Source organism: Pseudorasbora parva, chromosome 24, assembly GCF_024679245.1.
Source record: "Pseudorasbora parva isolate DD20220531a chromosome 24, ASM2467924v1, whole genome shotgun sequence".
Taxonomy (NCBI): Eukaryota; Metazoa; Chordata; class Actinopteri; order Cypriniformes; family Gobionidae; genus Pseudorasbora; species Pseudorasbora parva.
The window spans coordinates 34,365,113-34,385,920 of NC_090195.1; the positions used below are offsets into that span (position 1 = coordinate 34,365,113).

The window sequence follows — 20,808 nt, forward strand, 5'->3', positions numbered from 1 at the left end:
TTGTCATAACATAGTTTTTACTGGCAGCGAGGGGACATCAGTTTATGAGTCGACGGCAGGTGGACTGGAGCCTTGCCAGCGTAAGATATCAACCTTTAAATGTGAAAGAAACGGTTCAAGAGATGAACTCAGTGAACCAAAAGTTAAAGTCACCATGAAATCACAATTGCAGTGACATTCCGAGGGCGGGGCAACCTGTCACTCACATCAGATCCACCAATAGCAAGTCATGACCATCAAATCAATTCCTCATGCACAATATCAGGCCCTGGCCTACATTTGTTCTTGTTTGAGAAGCCATTTCACTCGGATAAACATCACAATAGGGATGAAAAGACTTGCAATTTGCGCCTCATGCCCACTTTAAATCTCTCACAATGCACACACACACACACACACATGAAAATATGCTGATGTTGGTTTCCAAGTGTTTCCCAGACTATTAGCGTGAGTCATAAATGCACACAATTCTAGCACAGCGAATTGGATTTCCTCAAGCGGGATGGCGAGAGAGAGACAGTCAATGGCGTTGTAATTGTATTAGACTCTGACAGAGAGAGAACGCTCATTGTTGGTAAATTAGATCGCGCTTATGAGGATGTGTGGAAACATTCAGTCTCGCTATAGCTGGGAAAATCCTTCAGCTCTTCTTGGCACGGTGCAGCTGTCACTCAAATGACTGACAGATAGATGTCAGGGGTCAAAGGTCAAACCTGACCTGGGGTGGTGAGGAGGTAGGGCACTTAAATACTTACAAAAGGCTCAGGTTTTGGTGATGGGCCAATCCCTGGAGCTCCAGAGCCCATCTGGATCTGATGAGATGGGTCGGTACCAAAAACAGAGGTCACCCTACAGGAGTCTTTCCCGTTGTCCGCTCCGGCCTTTCCTCTTATTCTAACCACCAGGATCTCCTTTCCCTCAACACAGCACTTAGAGCGACACATGTGGCCTATTAGACACAAAAAGACTCATTCAGTTCAGCCCACCAGGAGCAGCCTTTGAAAAACTCCAGCACTGAAACACAGAGAGGTTAAGAGAAGGCAGGAAAAAAAACGGCTGGCAGAAGATCAGAACGATCTTAAAGGAGAAATCACTCCCTTCTTCTCAGGAAGGCTCCCCACTGGCTGTTTTAGGGACTCTACAGTAAGCCTATGCATTGACAACCTTCTCTAAGGAAGAGGCCGCAACCTTTATCATGAGTGGTTTGAAATGCATTCAAAAGTAGAGGCTCGAATGAACGGGCCTCAGAAGTCTTGCTTCCTTTCCATTTGGAGGAATGCACTAGTAGTGAAATAAAGCAGGTTTGGCAGTCCTTTAGCAGCCCATGATGCCAGTCGGGGGTCCGGAGCACAGCGTTTCAGTAGGGAGTCTCAGCTAGACCAAGAAGTCTGTTTTCCAATTCGCTGCATCTCAAATAAAAGCTTCGGTTGTAATAAATGTTATAAACTGTTGACGGAATAGCAGCTATTGCTTTCAGTGGTGTTTTTTTTTTTTGTGAGAGGTGGGAATGAATCCCAAGAGATTACCCATAGTCAGTGTGATGTTTTTTTTATTTTGTTTTTTTTATGTCAGTGAGTCATCTCTCAAATTAAAAAGCAATAATTTTACACCTGGGAGATTTACAACATCAACCAGCTGCCAGTACCTGTGGTGGTACTCTCAGTAAGTGCATTTACATGCACGTTCATAACCCAAATATGCTTAATCAGCCGACACATGATCATGTAAACGTGTCAAGCCGTTTTTCCTTTATCAGAGTTAGGTTATAAATAGCTTTTAACCCTCTGGGGTCGGAGGTGTTTTCTGGGTCCTGGAGGTGTTTTGGCATGCTCTGACATTTGTGCTTATTTCTGATACGTATAACATTTTCATGGCAAAAGTCTGATTACATAGCCTGGTTAAAACCAGAGCATTCTCAGTAGTAACCGAGTTATGGTCTAGCAAAGCTTCATAGACAAATCATTTCCAAAGGGCCGTCACCAACGGATGTTGCTTAGATGCCTCTGGGTGCGATTGGATAGACCTAAAACCAATCAGAGCGATGAAGGAGATGACGTATGCAGAGCAGAGAAACATCTCTGAGACTCTGACAGCAATTCTCTGTTTGTGATTTCGAGGAAGATGTTGCAATGGCTTCTGACGACTTTTGCAGTTGTTGTTAAAAGGAATATGATAATAGCTGATAATAGTGTCCACTTCCATTTTTGCAAAATTTGGAAACCCTAACAGCATGTCAGACCGACTGAAACATCTCGGATTGATGGTCGAACAGAAAACATCGAGCTCTGGTCGCATTTGCCGCCGCTGTAAGGCATTTGTATTGCGATTAGAACGCCATTTGCAATATTTTGAATATAAAATAATATTGAGGAGTCTTTGGGAAACTCTGTCTCACAAACCTTATTCAAATTCAGTCATTTCAGATGTGTTAGAACATTTTCAGACTTAAGCATAGTTACGCTAGTAATTTATTTACCATATTTACATAATTACCAGATCTAGTCTGAGGAAATAAGCACAGAAAGGCCAGATACAGAGCTGTGTGTGTGTGTGTGTGTGTATGATCACACTCCTCATCCTCCTCATCAAAGTAGCCGATGTAACGTTAATCCACATCTGGTAGCCGAGTGTTGTTCTTTGCTCAGGTTTAAACGAAAAAGAAAAGTTTAAATCGCTTAAAACAGACGCGATAGCTGATTCGAGTGACGAGTGATGTTCCACAGCGGCATCCATCTTAGTAATGTACAGAATCTGCTTCCTTCACCATCACTGCGGTGTCGTCATCATGTAAATCCCCAACATTTCTGATTGGTGCCGCGATTTCGACAGATTAGAAATGGGTTTGAATGAGCTCTTTGCCAGACTAACTTGCAGAGCAAATCTAAATTTGCTGGAAGTTGTCTGGGTTTTCCAAGGCTACTGATCACACTGTGTCCACCACAAACATGTCTACAATAATATCCCAGACAGCAACATACACTTTGAATAAACCAGATGTGGGCCGGATCTGGGCCAACACTATGTTGCTGTCTGGGATGCGTGTATGTAAATGTTTGTAATTTTGAGTTTTTGAACTTGAGTTTATGGTTTTTGAACGACGACAAAAAATAAGTCACTAAAATAAGGCCATAATACCCATACTGGATATTTCTTCTCAAGACTTTTGAGAACTGGATCTTGTAGCCTAGATTACAAAGATCACATCTAGATTTTTGCCTCTTATGCAGATTTCTGTAATTGCATGAGAGGATAATATATGATAAGCTGACATGTTACAATACTCTCCTTAGGTTTTTAATGCTTAATTTAACATTACAGCCGCGGACATAAATGAAATACTCATAGTCAGAAATCCTAAATATTACATTTTGACATCACTACTGAGAAAAAACCTGATTTATTAATAAAATTGTGTAACTTGGTTTACTTGCATTGTGTGCATGTGGGTAATCCTATAAATGCAGGTAAATTTGGTGTCCAAAGTCATTTTTTTAATGGTTATATTTTTTATTATTTTAATAATTTGTTATTCATTGTCATGAATCACAAGATGTTGCAGGCCATAACAAAATAATATTTTATATATTAATCTTATATAGCTGAAAATCATGATTTCTTGACGGAATTAGTGTTTTTTCCATCATGTATCATTGTGTAATAAAAATATTTTATTTTACTTTCTTTTTTTATTTATAAAAGCCCCTCATTCCTAATTCTACAACAGTAAATTGATTAAAAAATAACTTTTATCGCTCAAAAATGTGTCCATAAATCTTGCGTCAACTCTGTTACCACACCACGCTTTGCTTTTAAATTGGTGGCATTATCTATATATAAATTGTCAGCTTCCTTTACCGATAGGAGCTGAAGCTCTTGAAGGAATATGTGCTCTCTGAGAAAATATTTAATCTAAAGAGTTATTTAGTAAAATGTCAAAATTGTTTCCACAGTATCAAAAGTAAAACAGAGTTGACCACTGATCACAAAGTGTTTTTTTTTTAAATCATTATATTTCATTAGTGTCGTGTGCTCTAAGCATTTACAGTATTGCGAGTTTTTGGCTTAAAAATTTAAAAATGTTCAATTACCATCAAACTTTGTTACTATTGCTTATTTGTCAGTAGCAGAGTTAATAAACAATAATTTAAAGAAATCAGTTGTTCTCGTTAAAGGTAAAAAAAGGAAGTGACTTGTGTTTGGCAAGCACTGAATTAATAAATCAAATATGTTTCGATGTATGTATCGAATAAGATACTAGAAAGAATTCTGTTTTTTATTGTTGTTTTTTACTTTTTGAAAGGCAAAATATATCTCAAGTTATGGAATATCTCATAAACCCAGTCACCAGGTTATTTCAATAACAATTTTGTGAGTTATCAGCACACTGTATTAATGACACAAATGTACTACAGTATGAAACCAAACCGATACTAAATAAATCTAAAGCTCAAATGATGTTTTGTGTTTGTAGAATTCAAGCCAAGACCAGGGAGCTGAGAGAGCGTCAGGCCAAAGAACGAGACTACGCTGAGATCCAGGACATCAACCGGACCTTCAGTTCCGACGAGGAGCACACCTACGCGGGCATCGGCTCTCTGAGCTCGTCCATGGACAGCAGTTTGGATCTGAGCCATAACCCCAGTCAAGAGCGTCCCCAGAGCCCCCGAAACCAGCCCCTGCCTTTAGAGGCGCTCTACGCACAGGTCAACAAGCCCCGCAACGGACGCCACCCCTCCACAGACAGGTAAGATCTTTAAGTCATTCATCGTGACGTGAAGTACAGGCAGGTTAGTTCAGCCAAAAATGAAATGTCTGTCATTAACTCCTCTCCCTAATGTCGCTCCTCACCCGTAAGACCTCCGTTCATCTACACACACAGTTTAAGATATTTTATATTTAGTCTGAGAGCGTATGCAAGTGTATGCACACTATACTGTCCATGTCCAGAAAGGGAATAAAAACATCATCACAGTAGTCCATATGAGACATCAGTGGGTTAATTAGAGTCTCTTGAAGCATCCAAAATACATTTGGGTCCAAAAATAACAAAAACTACGACTTTATTCAGCATTGGCTTCTCTTCCGGGTTTGTGTTCAATCCTCAAATAAAGATTCGAACGGTTATGAATCTGACATTTCATTTTTTTGGTGAACTAACCCTTTAAGTAATACTCGGCGTACATAACGGGACAATAACATGTTCTTGACTTGAAGGATGCAACCTTGGGTATATGTTTCTAAAGCTTTGCGTAATGCTACGCTGCTGTGTTTTCTCGCTGGCAAATATTTCTGGTTTTTAAGGTTGTATAGGGTGAAGGACACCATCCCTTTTGAAGTTTCTTATATTTTGCTGAGAAAAAGGATGATTCTCTGACTAATAGAACATGTTCTCCATTTATATCTGTTTCATGCCTGGAAGTTTTTATAATGAAAAGCTGCTTTCATCCACTCTTTGTAGTGTGAAAAAAGAAAGAAATTCAAACAAACACTGTTATCAGATTTCTCACCTGTGTCCCACCGGCTGCTTTTATAGCACTGGTAAATCATTGATAATTCTCAGGATGGGAAAATTTAATAACCAGCCGGCTCCTTTATTATCACGGATCATTTCAGATCCATCCCAGTGTTTGCCTCAACGTGCACAGAATCTCTGGAAATTCATCCGGGCTGTTAAGGGGAAGAAAAGTCAACTTTATTCTGAAATCTGCAGTTTTAAACATCCCATGTAATAGTTTAACAAATATAATTTTCCTTCTGGTGTTTACACATTTCACCCTTGTGAAAGAAAAGAACACTTCAGAGTACTGTTGAAATAAAATACACTATAAATGAATATATTTACAATAAGAGAAAGTAGAGTGTAATGTGTTTGGACACTTCATTAAATGTTAATTGCAATTAAATGAAAATTCATTCTAGTTTAAATTTAGATTAAATACAATTAGTTGAACTTTTGAGTGCTTTTTGACCCACTTAAGCGGGACTTAAGTTCATATTTACTTTTGTTGTTTTTGAAATATGATTAAAATATACTGCCGGCTGTGTTGACAAGCATTTATGGTAAACTAAAATTTACTTTAATGCAATTTCTATGGAAACTTGTATGTCATGTTTGTCATATTTGTGATTTAGGAAGTGGAATGATTTTATTTTCAAAATATATTAACACATCAAAATAAGTGTACTTCTTTAAAGCACACCAAAATATAGGCAATTGTGCTTGTTTTAAGTACTTTAAGTCAAGTCAACTTTATTTATATCTCGCTTTCACACTGCCGATTGTTTCAAAGCAGCTCCACGGTGTTAAACAGGACAATATTGCAACACAATTTGACTCGGCTGGACAGTTGTTCTGGAGAAAACAGTGATGTTATCAGCTCATTTCAATTCATCATATAGCAACAATGTGGGCAGATCAGTGATATTGTTGATATTATTTGGATATTTAGTTGAAAACTTAGATCATTATTTTAGTGTCTCCAACTGAGCAAGCCAAGCCAAAGGCAACCAAAGGAACCAAAACTCCACCAGGGCATGATGGAGAAAAATGGCCTATTAACACACAATGGGCCCTATTTTAACGATCTGAAACGCAAGTGTCAAAGCGCGAAGCGCAAGTAACTTTGTGGGTGGGTCTCGGCGCTGTTGCTATTTTCCCGGCGGGATAAATGGCTCTTGCGCCCGGAACAAATCTAAAATGGGTTGGTCTGAAGTAGCTTCATTATTCATAGGTGTGGTTTGGGCGTAACGTGAATAAACCAATCAGAGCGGCATCCCACATTCCCTTTAAAAGCAGCTGCGCAAGCTCCATTATGGATCGCTATTATTATGGCGTATTTACCAGGCGCACGCCAGGAGCGGTTCACAGCCGAGGAGACTGATGTTCTTGAAGAGCAGTGAAAGACAGAGGAGTTGTGTTGTATGGGGATGGGAGAAACCACCCAAAATACCGTCGGTTAAACAGGCGTCGGAGGAAATAGCCACAATTGTTTCATCAGCTGGCATCCCCAGGACAGGTGATTTCACAGTCGTTTTTTTTTTCAGTCTTTCAGTTTTTTCCGTTTTTCAGTCGATTTTTTTTCCTGGTTCTTGACGGACAAACCAATTTGTCAGATGTCCTTATATACATCTATGTCTTGCCACTGTTGGGCAAACAGGTCTGATCCTTAATTACTACAATTAGCCTGAATAATTTGTAAGCTAGATTTAGGCCTATTTTTTCACATCTTCGTGGCACACCACAATGATTTCCGTCATCTCGTGTTAATATTTTTTTAGTGTAACAATTTATGATTTGCAAAAATAACTGTTGCATCTGTGTACATCTGTGTTGCACGCTATACATTATGGTCAAGCATGCGCCCTTAAAATAGCATAATGAACAACGCACAACGCGCCACTGACTTTAGACTGGGTTTTTTCTGGTCAGTGGCGCAATTGTTTAATGGAACAGCAAAATAGCACCAGGGATTGTTTGCGCCGGAACACGCCTACTTTTTTGCGCTGAACCGCCCAGGGAGCGCAAGTTCATTCACTAGTTTAGCGACGTGCTTCTGTGGAGGGAAAAGCGCGCTTTGCGCGGGTGCAAAATAGGAATGACACATGCGGCGGTGTACAAAGTCAATTGCGCTGGGTGCAAGATAGGGCCCAGTGTAGGATTATTATTCTGGCAAATTTACAGGTCAGAAATCATATTAGATCGGGATATTCGAAAGTTCAGGGAATCACGCAAGAGACGGGTTTATTTAGGATGACGCGTGGTTTACACAAAAATATGAATATTTGAAGGATGGGAGTCATCGCGCCAGAGACGGGATGATTTAGGATAACGTGTCGAGTAAACAATTATTGAATATGAATATTTGAAAGATCGGAGTCGTCATGACGGAGACGGGATTATTGAGAACGACGTGTTTAAAGTAAGACTTTTAATTTGACTATTGGAAAAAGGCAGTGCACTTAAGTGTGTGTAGAAAGTGCACTCTTTAAGTACACTTAAGTGGCCTTTTATTTCATTAATATTACTGTATATTTTGTGCATGTACAGTTATGTTATATATATAGTTTTGAAGTACACATTTAGAAGTGCACTTTTTTCACAAAGAAAAAGTTTGGGTTGGACATATTTGGGGGGGTCTAAGCACAGTAGAAATGTGCTGGTGGGTGGGTGGCAGGAGGTGGTGTTACTAACTTTTGGGAAGGGGGTGTTCTTAAAGAGAATTGGACAAAAGAAACTGCATTCTGTTTGGTCCATTTTTCTTTGCGAGAGAACGATTGTTGCTACAAGTTCTAACATTTTTGTGCTGCACTAGCAAGGCATCAAAGCGTGCAAACATGGACTAAAAGTTCCAAAAGTTTGAGTTGGGAAGTTATTTCAGCTTTATTCGTCTTCTGTGTTGATGCCAGTTTGATGGTGTGTGTCAGAGACATTGTATATTGGCTGCAGGGGATCGACCTACATTTGTTGTGGTGAAATGAGAACATTTTGTGAGATATATAAAAGCAATATTTTACAAAGAGCCGCCGTTTTTGGTTCTGATTCAATGCTGTTTTTACAGTATTTATGACAAATTTACCAATAAACAGCCCGGGAAAGTCACCCCAGCACGTGTTCACATTGAGGAATGACCACAATTGCTCTATTACTGTAGTGGTAATAAAACGGTTCGCGGTTAGTTATGGAAATGCTATGAAAGGCCAGCGTGGCTCTTTCCTAAACAGTAATTACTCTCGCCGGGTTTGTTGAGGCGGCAGTTAATTGCCCCGTCCGCGGCGGTGAAGCGAAGGCAGTGATTGACATATGTCACTCTGGGTGTGTGACCTTTCCCAGGGTGCGGTGGGAAGGGGATTATTATTACGAGGCCAACTGCTGTTCTCCCACCGCCCCCGACTGTCATGGGATCACCCGCTGACACCCCCTGCCATTGGCCACAGTGTGAATATGACGAGGTTACGCAGACTCTAATCGGACTAATCCGTGTGCCGATATCTCTGGTGGCAGAAAAGGGCAGCAGTTCTGTCCCCTGTGCTCATGTGCATGCTTTATGTATGTATGTAGGTAGGTGTGTGTGTGTGGGCATGTTTTTGTGACATATGAGGACACAAATGTGTATAATGCCATGGGTATGACACAGGTATTACAGGAGAGGGTGTAATATTACCCATGTCCCCACTTTTCAAAAGGCTTATAAATCATACAGGATGAGTTGTTTTTGTTGTGTGTGTGTGTGTGTGTGTGTGTGTGTGTGTGTGTCTGTGTATTTTTTTATTTAAACATTATAATAGGATCGATTGTTATAATATAAGAATGAATTTCATTTATCTTAATATATTTTGTATATATTTTAATGTATTTTAATATTTTATATATTATTTTTAATAAACATGTTTACACTCTTACAAATTATGGGTTATTTCAATCCATGTTTGGGTTAAATATGGACAAACCGAACTGTTGGTTTAAAGTTATTTTTGTCGATCTTTGACCCCCAAAAACGTTACAGTATAAATATTTATTCAGTAATTCTTAAATTCTGTATTGTCAACATTATAAATCAACAACATTAACAATGTATATAATATATATTAATACCATTAACAATGACAGCAACAACAACAATAATAAAAATCATAATAATAATCATAATCATAATAATTAAAATATTCATAGAAACATTGCTAGGGTAGATTTGTATGTATTTATTTAAGGTAAATTATGTTATAATTTAAGAATACATTTCATTTATCTAAATAAATATTTAAATATTTAATCATTTAATTCTTACTTTTGAAATTAAATAAATAAACAACTATTATTATTATTATTATTATTATTATTATTTGTCTGTGATTGTTATTATTTATATTTTTCGTGCATATGCTTGAATTTGAAGGAATAGAACAATTAGAGAAAATCTTGTTTTATGACACTTGAAGATGTTATAACTCATGTTTTTTGTGAGTTCTAGCACCTTTCATTATAAAAGTGAATCTTGCGGGCATGAAAATAACTACTGTTGTCTGTCCTGCAAGATTCATAATAAATGTTTTATATATGGCTGGCGGTGCAGACTGTTCTATTTTCTGCAGTGTGTATATTTTCTTTTTGAAGGCACACGCACACACACGCACGCACGCACACACACACACATATACTCTCTCTCTCTCTCTCTCTCTCTCTCTCTCTCACACACACACACACACACACACAAGCGCACGCATGCACACACACACACATACTCTCTCTCTCTCTCTCTCTCTCTCTCTCTCTCTCACACACACACACACACACACACACACACACACACACACACACACACACACACACACACACACACACACACACACACACACACACACACACACACACACACTCTCTCTATCTCTCTCTCTCTCTCTCTCTCTCTCTCTCTCTCTCTCTCACACACACACACACACACACACACACAGCCCCTAAATTTACCCATCACAGGAAACATTCTGCATTTTTTTTACTTAAAAAAAAAAAACCTCATCTTGTATGATTTATAAGCATTTTGAAAAGTGGGGCCATGGGTAATGTCCTCATATTTCACCCTCTTCTGTAATACCTGTGTCAAACCCATGTCATTATACACATTTGTGTCCTGATATTTCACAAAAGCAAGCACACACACACACACACACACACACACACACATACACACACATGATGCATTCATAGAGCATCTAAGAGTTTGTGAAATTCACATCACGTTATTAAAACTAACTGTGAGCTAATCTAGTTAGCAAGCAACCCTACAACCAAGAGTCCTTGCTCAAACTCTGTAATGATTATGCTTTATGAATTCTTGCTCATTTTCTCTTTATTAATCAAATATATACCCAGAAGCAAATACAGATCTTTTCAGCTCAGTTTGTGACATGAAGGTATTTTCTGAAATTCTAGCAGACACATTACACATTACTAATTTGTTTTACTCTCTCATAGTTAAAATCTGAGAACGTCTGCAAAATTCACTCTTTGCTCTCTAATTAATCTCATTACAGTCCAGCTTGAATGATAAACAGACGAGAATATGGGCCCTACTTTACCGATCTGAGCTCAGTGTCTGAAGCTCACGGCGCAGGAGCTCTTAGAGCGTGTCTGAATCCACTTCTGCTAGTTTACCGACGGGGAAATCGTTCCCAACGCATGGTCCAAAAGGGTCGTCCCTCATCTCTTAATGAGTCATGGGTGTGTTTTGGGCGTAACGTGCAATAAACCAATCAGAGCCTCTTCTCCCTTTCCCTTTAAAAGCCAGTTGTGCTCGAGCCATGAGCGGACTCACTATAGACATGAGAGACTGAACGCTTCTCCAGAGAGGAAGCCTTTTATTTTTAATTGTTAAAATGTGTGTATGCTGCTGTGCATCCCTGTGTGTGAGAGAATCAGATTGTGTGTGTGCGTTGTGCTCCGCCTATAGGCTCATATTACTCAGACACCCTTTAAATAACACAGAAATACTGCACTATTGACTTTAGAGCAGGTGTGTGTTGGTCAGTGGCTTTCAGTTCCTCACAATAGCAACGCTCCAACAATACTCCTGAACACTCCTGGTGTTCAGACCAATGAGCGAACAAATGAGTTAAATATTTGATATTTAACTCTTGTGTGGTGTTCATATTTTTGTTCTTCAGCCAGTGTTCATGGACCCGGTGGACCCGTTGCATTTTTGGGTATTTAATTTAACACAATCAAACAATTTTATGCTAAAATACTCAACAGATTTAGCCTGACAAGCCAGACCCACATCAAGATGTTTGGTCTGGAAACTCACCATTGGCAGCTCAATCTGAGCTAAACAAACTCCCTCTGCACGCGATTGGATAGCGCTACAGCCAACCAGAGCAGCGTGAAGCGGAGCTGATAGATTAAACATTCACCGTATCTGGTCGGCAAAACTCAGAACACGTCTTCTTAAGAATGACTTCAGTGCCGTTCTTTGTTCTTTTCTCAGAGAAAAGCTTAACTCAAGTCTTCCAGAGTCGTGGTCAGAGCTGATTCGAAAGACCGCCGTTCGCCAGTTTCTGTGTTTACTAGAAGCACACAAACGCAACTCGGCCGTCGTCATTATGGCCCCGGCCCGCCCACCGACTCTATACACGATGTGATTGGCCCGACCAGAGTTTGGTTTTTACAGCTCGCGGCAGATTAGATTTGCTGCTGCTAGGGTGGGTCTAGATTTCTAGGCTAAAACAGATGTTAACTTCATCCCAATTACAAGCAATATAAACAGATTATATGGTTAGCATTTGCCGTTTACCTTTGTTGGATCACATTTAGATATAAAAGTGCTACTCGTTTTTGTTCATTATGTAATAAAAAAAAAGAAAATCAGTTCAGTCAGGACCACTTTGAGAATGAAATTAATTGACAATCTTGATTTGGCGAAAGGCTTAGGCTCAAAGATGATACAGAGAGAGATACATCCTTGAAACAGAATCTCCCCAGCCTTCATAATAACCAAAAGGCATAATGGTTGTTATACCGTACAAACCATACCCCCCTTACACTGCCCCAACCCCTAAACCTACCCATCACAGGAAACATTCTGCATTTTTACTTTCTAAAAAATATTCATCCTGTATGATTTATAAGCCTTTTGAAAAGTGGGGACATGGCCAATGTCCTTACATTTCACCCTCACCTTGTAATACCTGTGTCATACCCATATCATTATACACATTTGTGTTCTCATATGTCATAAAAACATGCCCACACACACACACACACACACACACACACACACACACACACACACACACACACACACACATTTATTTTTGTGACATATAGGGACATTCCATAGGCGTAATGGTTTTTATACTGTACAAACCGTATTTTCTATCCCCTTACACTGCCCCTGCCCCTAAACCTACCCATCTCACACACACACACACACACACACACACACGCTAACAGCAGGCCCATATGAAGGTACAGCACAGAGTGAAAGCACACAGGACCCACAATTTCCGCACTTTTATTAGCCCCGGGAACATCCTGTATGTAATATAAATGTGTACACCCCATACAGTGTGTGGTCATTGAAAATGTGTTCTGATATATGTTTTTCACAGAAAATGAGCCAAAGGCAATGAGTCTGAGTTAAAAAATAAGTAATTGTATACTTTTACTTTTGATAAAGAAAGAAACCAGGTCCCACAAACCCGAACACCATACAATAGATTATGTAATGTAACCGTTGTAATGCTGGAAGTGAAGATGAGAACTACGTCGGGCTGAAACATAAAAAAAAAACTAAAAAACACTTGCGTCGCACATGGCGTTTGATAGGGCCAAATACATTACATATGAAGAGCTTAAATAGACACATCCACTGTAACTGAGTCATTCAAAAAAGCAGAGTCATGAAGCTTGACAAAAGCGTACCTGCTTGACATCTGATTTCATGCACATCATCCTGTGTATATTTTAAATAGCGAGTTTAGAACTTCACACTGCTTTGCATATCACTTAGAAGCAAGCCTTTGTGAAATACGCTGTAATGTTTGTCGTCGCGCCTCTGGAATAAATTGCATACTTTCATTGGTATTTGGCTGCGAGGGCTGTAATCTATGTAAACGGCATAATGCATTCAAATTCTAGACGGTCGCATCACTCCATTTGAAAGGCCCGACTCCCTCAGTGAATCTAAACAAACCCCAAACAAACATTTGCATTTCTAAATGAAATCTAATAGAACTTTCACAGCTCCTGAAATAAACAGTCCTTGAGTGAACGTCAACTTGAGCTCATTTTAAAGAGATACGTGGGACTTCGGTGAGAGTAAAAAAGTTTTATCGCAAATATTTTCTCAGAGCTGTTTTCTTGGACATTTAAAGGGTTTATTCTCTTAAAGAAGTGGCACAAAGGGAAACTGATTTCATCTCTTTCATAGATAACATTGGTGAGGAGGATATCCTGCCTAAAGTGCACAGAAAAGGAAATGGATAAGGCTCAGTGAGGGTCTGTTCAAATCCCGTCAATCAATGACAATCACAATCTCATAAAAACACTTGTTAAGAGAATATACAGAACCCTCCTCTAATATTGGCACCCTTGGAAAATATGAGCAAAGCCGGCTGTGAAAATAAATCTAGTTTGTTTATCCTTTTGATCTTTTACTTAAAAAATTTATGTAAAACAATTGAAAGTGGGGGAAACTCACATTATGAAATAAACATTTTTGTCCGATGCATGTTGGCCACAGTTATTGGTACAATTTTGGCAATATCTCTGAAATATATTTCCATTCATATGTATGTTGTTTTAGCACACCAGGATGGCTACACTGTCAGAAAAAAAAGGTACATTTCTGTCACTATGGGGGTATCCCAAGGTACAAAACCGTAAAGGTACTGATACACACTCTTAAAGTACTGATATGTACCTTTAAGGTACTAACACACACTCTTAAAGTACTGATATGTACCTTTAAGGTACTAACACACACTCTTAAAGTACTGATATGTACCTTTAAGGTACTAACACACACTCTTAAAGTACTGATATGTACCTTTAAGGTACTAACACACACTCTTAAAGTACTGATATGTACCTTTAAGGTACTAACACACACTCTTAAAGTACTGATATGTACCTTCAAGGTACTAACACACACTCTTAAAGTACTGATATGTACCTTTTAAGGTACTAACACACACTCTTAAAGTACTGATATGTACCTTTAAGGTACTAACACACACTCTTAAAGTACTGATATGTACCTTTAAGGTACTAACACACACTCTTAAAGTACTGATATGTACCTTTAAGGTACTAACACACACTCTTAAAGTACTGATATGTACCTTTAAGGTACTAACACACACTCTTAAAGTACTGATATGTACCTTTAAGGTACTAACACACACTCTTAAAGTACTGATATGTACCTTTAAGGTACTAACACACACTCTTAAAGTACTGATATGTACCTTTAAGGTAGTTATATGTACATTTAGGGGTGAGTTAGGTACAAAGATGTACCTTTTTACTTTCGTACCTTAGGGTACCGCCCCAGTGACAGCACTGTACCTTTTTTTCTGAGAGTGTAGGAGAATGAAATTGCCCAGCCATGACTTCCTGTTCTGAATCTGCCTGAAAGAGGAGAAAGACAAAGACTCTCCAGGGTCACAGATGGAGAATTGCAGAGATTCGTTGAGTCTTGGGGTCAGAAACTGAAAAAATGACCAACATCAAGCGTCAAAATAATGATCAACATCACCACATGTTGTTTGGGAGGGTTTCAAGAAAAAGGCTCCTCACTAATCCAAAAGCAAACTCTGGCATATTCAGTTGTCAGACATGACTAGATCTTTAGACACAACCTGGTTTTGTGGTCAGATGAAAAATAAAAAAAGCTTTTTGGCAGCAAACACACCAGATGGCTTTATTACAAACAGGCATGTAAAGTCCCGCATGTCCACGGTTAAATATACGGCTGGATATTTAATGTTAGGAGAAGAGCTGGGAATCTGAAGGGTCTGGAGAGATTATGTATGGAGAGATGGTCTCTGTCCTTCAAACTCATCAGAGATTATAGAAGAAGAGTTTTTATCTTGGGAAAGGGCATTGCAGCTATCGGGTGCCGGTAATTGTGGCCAATGTGAACTAGAGAAAAACATTTATTTCATTATGTTAGCCTCCCCCCACTATCCATAGTTTTACTTCAATGAAAGGCTATAATTTTGTGATTTGTTTTGTAATTAATGAAATATTAAAAGGAAAAATGCAGATTTATTTTCACAGTCGTCTTTGCTCATATTTACCAAGGGTGCCAATATTAGTGGAGGGCTCTGTACAGGTCAAATTTCACTCGTTTCCCCCAAATCAAAAGAAATGTCACTGATCTTCATCGTCAGATCTTCGGGCTTGTTCGCCTGCCTCAGCAAAAGTTCAAATGTCCAGTGGGTTTGGTTTGGATCACTATGTTTACCCTGTTTGCATTTGTCGGCGCAGTGCGAATCCACCCTTAAAGGGTTAGTTCACCCAAAAAAGAAAATGATTTCATTAATTACTCCCCCTCATGTCGTTGGACACCCTTAAGACCTTCGTTCATCTTCAGAACACAAATGAAGATATTTTAGTGTAAAGCTGAGAAAGGCTTCAGATAGGCCTCCATTGGCATTCAGTCCATTCCCACTCACAAGACCCATAAAGGCCCTAAACACATCGACACAAAGCCCATCTCACTACAGCGGCTGGACAATCATTTTACAATGTGACGAAAATAGATATGTGCACAAAAATCTAAATAACAACTTTATCCACTGATTTATTGACGTGAACTCAACACTTGCGCGAGAATATGACGCAGATCCGCCGTTCATGACCCGGAAGAGGAGGAGCGAGACCTACACAGAAGACAATAACTTGGCGGATAAAGTCATTATTTTTATTTTTTTTCCGCACAAAAACTATTCTCGTCGCTTTGTAAAATTATTGTGAGATGGGCTAACTAACCCTTTAAGTCACATAACACTTTTGTCCCACTTACAATTGACTGGCAACTCAAAGCTCTTGACATGCAGTCTGAGTTTGCAGTCCTGAGAGTTAGTCGATGAGTTCAAAGCACAAGGCGATGTTGAGCCTCAAGCAGCGAATCTCTGATACGCCTGAGGGGAAGATCTACTGCTGTTTACTCCAGATTTCAGTTTGGGAACGCTCTCTTTTTTCCCAGCAATCACCCGTAGCATTACCAATCTCTCTGGGATGGCCATCATCACACGCATGACTTTCATGTGATGTTTCATAACGAATGCTTGTTGCATGGAAGAAGAGAGGGAGAATGCATCGAGGGAGCACATTGTTAATTCTCCAGCATGTTCAAATGAATATCCATTACGTTGGCCTGGTCAAGGCCTCCGCCGTGCATTAGCCACAGCCAATAGACAAGCCATTGATTTATTGGTATTAAAAAGTGAGATGATGTTGTTAATGTGCTGGATAGTGGAGTCTATTGGACACGGGCTTCAGTGATGTAAAACCGTGGTACAAGCCGAAGGGAGTTGCGTGCGGAGGGCTTATGGGCAAAATTCAATCATCCTATTAGAGGTCACAGTCTTGCATCCCAACCATCTGCAGCCTGGGATTGTTAACATTTGCATGTGATTTCTTGTCTACGCGGCAATAACCCATGTCTACAAAATCAATAAAACCTTTTTTTCTTTTTTCTTGGCATCCAAAGAAGGCGGCGCTCTAAAGACGAGAAACCCTCAACGGAAACAGAAAAACGCTTTATCTCACCGTTCTGCAGCTGAATAAATACTCTCAGACAATTACCAAATGTCTGGGCCCGGTACGTCTGCCTTTAACAGCGTCCCAGGCGGAAGGTCAGAGTGGCAGTAAACCGTGGAGAGCCCAGCCTCTCCGCCCTGTAAAAGGGTTTGTAATATCGGGCCTGGGCTAGTGAACACACCCACTCCTGCTTTTACAGTCTCTCCAACGCGAGGCTCCATTATCCAGATTCTCTTCCTTTTATTACTGCCGTTTCATTGGTCCCCTTTGAATGAATGAAAGGCAGTTGGAACCGAGTCCAAAACCTGTGCATGTGTGTTAGGAGGCATTGTGGTTTCTAGTGGGCACCACTTTACCTCACATCTCATAGACCTTAGTCACGGTACATTTCAGATCAATTTGATACGAACCAAAACAAGGTTATTAGGGATGGAATACAGCCCGTTCAATATGTTCTGCTGTTGAGTAGCCGGGCGTTGACCGCTCAGCCAACAAAGCATGCAACAGTATGTGAGGACACGTCTTTTTAGTGGATCAAATCCTTTTTAAATCTGGTTGTGAAAAAAGATGTATCCATTAGACCAGGGGTTTTCAAACTTTATGATGCCAAGGACCCCCAATTATGATGAACCTTTATGAGGGACCCCTTCCTAAAATCTATCTCTATATTTTTCTTTATGAAAAAAAAAAAAACAGTAAGTCACAGTTTATAAATACAACATATTGTTTCCAAACTTAAACTGGCTATATTTAATGTTGGATGTATAAACCTGAAGAACATTTTCAATTAAAAATGATTTGCATAAACAACTTTCACAATAAATGCATGTAAACAAGCTTTCATACTGCGTTAAGAATTCTGCCTTACAGCCCCAGTGAGTGAGATAAAGGGAGGAAAAACTCACTATAGAAGCTACAAGACAAGCATATACAATTCTGGAAAGTATGTTTATGGCAAGAAAGGAGAGAAACATTTAGAAAATGAAACTGTTTATCCATTTTTGCTTTGTCGTTTTATTCCCTGAAATTTTCTGGGGATGCCTAAGAACCTTCTGGAGGACCCCTGGGGGTCCCTGGACCCGTTTGAAAACCCCTGCATTAGACGGTGATTGGATCATGAAATTATATGGCAGGTGGTTAAAAAAAGAAAAGAAAAAAAGAAGACGTGAGGCATAAAGTACATTCTGATAAAATAAAAGTGTACTTTTGTCAGTAAATTATGATTTCTTTTCGACTTCTGATGAATTTCGAATTCTGAGTGTGAAAAGTTTATAACTCAATTCTGGTTTTATATCAATTGTGTGTTGTAAAGTCTTTTTTTTGTATTCTGTGACAGAAACGAGCTTCAATAAGATACTAAAGCTAATGTGATGATTATTATAATTCAAACAGTTGCTAATGTTGAACAGCAGGTGCTTTTCAGTTCATTTTGTTTATTTTGCTGTTCTTTTTCTTTGCGTTGTGTTTTTTTTTGTTATGATTTTCTTTGCATTTTGTCTTGTTTTCCTTTGCTTCAATGTTGGACTATTTTTTATTTGAGTTAGTTTTTAGTTATGATTTAGCTTCAGGTTAAATTTCTAGTTGTACTTCACTTTAATAATATTATAGTGTAATTATACATTTAAGTACTGAGTAATATTAATTAAGTACATGGTTAGGGTTTGGTTAAGGGTTAATTGTATGTAATTATGCGTGATGTATAGTTATTACTTCATGTAACATGTAACAAGGACTTCGTAAAATAAAGTGTCCTTCCTACATATGTTGCATGTACTTAACAGGACCATAGTAGTAAAATAAAATTATGCATAATTACATGCAACTAACCCTCAACCAATCCCTTATCCTACCTTAACCCTGTATTAATTACATGCTGTTAATTAAGTATTTAAATATGCAATGCATGGTTGTAGTTGTGTGTCTTTATCTGGATGTTTAAAAATGAGGCGAACAGGATGATCACAGGACAGGCCACGATCTAAAAGATGGTTCATTTTGACCCAGCATTGAACCAAAATGTAGAAGTGTAGTGTTTATTTCGTTAAACATGTTTTTTACGTAAAGTTAATTCTGTGCCATTTAGTAAAATCAGGTTAACATTCTTAATTTTGACCAAAACTATTGCGTTTAATGACTCTGAAATTAATATAAAAAAACAAAACAAGTAATGCAGTTTAATTGAGTAAATTAGTGAAATGCTATTTTTTACAACATTTACAAAACCTTTTACATTACAAGGTTGTATTGGCTAGATGGTTTTGGTACATCCATGGCCTGCCCAAAGTCGTTGTTTTTTTATTAATAAAATAACTTTAATAGTTATTAGCAGATCCTCACCCCGAGCACACGCTCTACACTTCACCACAATAGTAATGCCAAAAACACGAACATAACACACACTTTTAAATACCAACACAACAAAACATTACAAAGTCTCTCCATTTTCTCATCTCGTTAGAAATGCATAAAATAGCACTTTATTTAAACATTTACTCTCCAAATTCAGCCCATTTGCAAACCATGATGGGAAGTGAAAGTCCTGTTTGATTGGGTTACTTGACTGAATCATGTTATTTCAAAATAAAAACATCAAGTTATGCCAAAGAGTGACGGTTTTATGTCAGTTTAACATGACTCAATTACATTTGAACCAGAAACCTCATATAATGGTGTTAAATCGAGATTAATTGCTTAAATAAAGTAAACCGCATTATAAGTAAATTTTTTTGAGTGTGTGTAGGAATTGTTTTACAATCAAATCATGCCTTCTTGAATTGGACTTGATGAGTATACTGCACTTCTAACCTTACTCTTTGTGTGAAGTTAAAGTCTATTATCTTTGCTTCAGGTGAACTGAGAGTCATAGCTTTAGTGTGGAAAAAAAACCTGTCATGCCTGTGATGCACATGATTTGAGTGACGGCTGCTCCCATTAGACCAAGACTCTGTAAGCTGCTCTAAGTCAAGGTGAGAGAGAGAGAGAGAGAGAGAGAGAGAGAGAGAGAGAGAGAGAGAGAGAGAGAGAGAGAGAGAGAGGCTGACGCTCCAGAGAGCAGTGTAAGCAAGAATGGTGTAAAGAGCATCACCTCTCTTCTTCTTTCTTTCTTTCTTTCTTTCTTTCTTTCTCTAAATCCAGTATTTCCTGACTTTGCACACTACTTAAATTGGATTATGAAGTGCAAGTATCTCAATGGCTGTTGATTGTGTTAGCACTTGCACTTTTTTTTTTTTTTGCTAGCAATTGTACTTTTTGGTTTTACCTTCTTTATTTTTGCACTTTGTTCGTGGTTGGGGATATGTGACGGTAGGGGATGATAATTGGCCCGAGTGTCGTTAATCCCAATAGACGAGAGCTCTTCACATCTCAGAGCTGACTCTTTCACAGATATATCCTGTGCTGTTAATGTCTCCGCTCCCTCGGCACTGCCCAACTTTCTTTGCATCTTCTGGAAAAACTACAGAATAAATCCTCATATCTCAACCTTGAATCTCCAATAACGCAATTGCTTTGGAAATGGAGAACACAATTAAACACCTCATTGTCAA

The 20,808-nt window shown here is 38.8% G+C and overlaps 1 protein-coding gene across 3 annotated transcripts in view; it reads left to right on the forward strand.

The window, feature by feature from the left end:
* pard3aa (par-3 family cell polarity regulator alpha, a) overlaps positions 1-20,808 on the forward strand; it is a 623,737-nt gene that overhangs the window by 493,023 nt on the left and 109,906 nt on the right. For all 3 annotated transcript variants that reach the window (XM_067434978.1, XM_067434980.1, XM_067434979.1), the window contains one exon: positions 4,472-4,744. In XM_067434978.1, the coding sequence (XP_067291079.1) occupies positions 4,472-4,744 (273 nt within the window). The remainder of the gene's footprint in view (positions 1-4,471; positions 4,745-20,808) is intronic.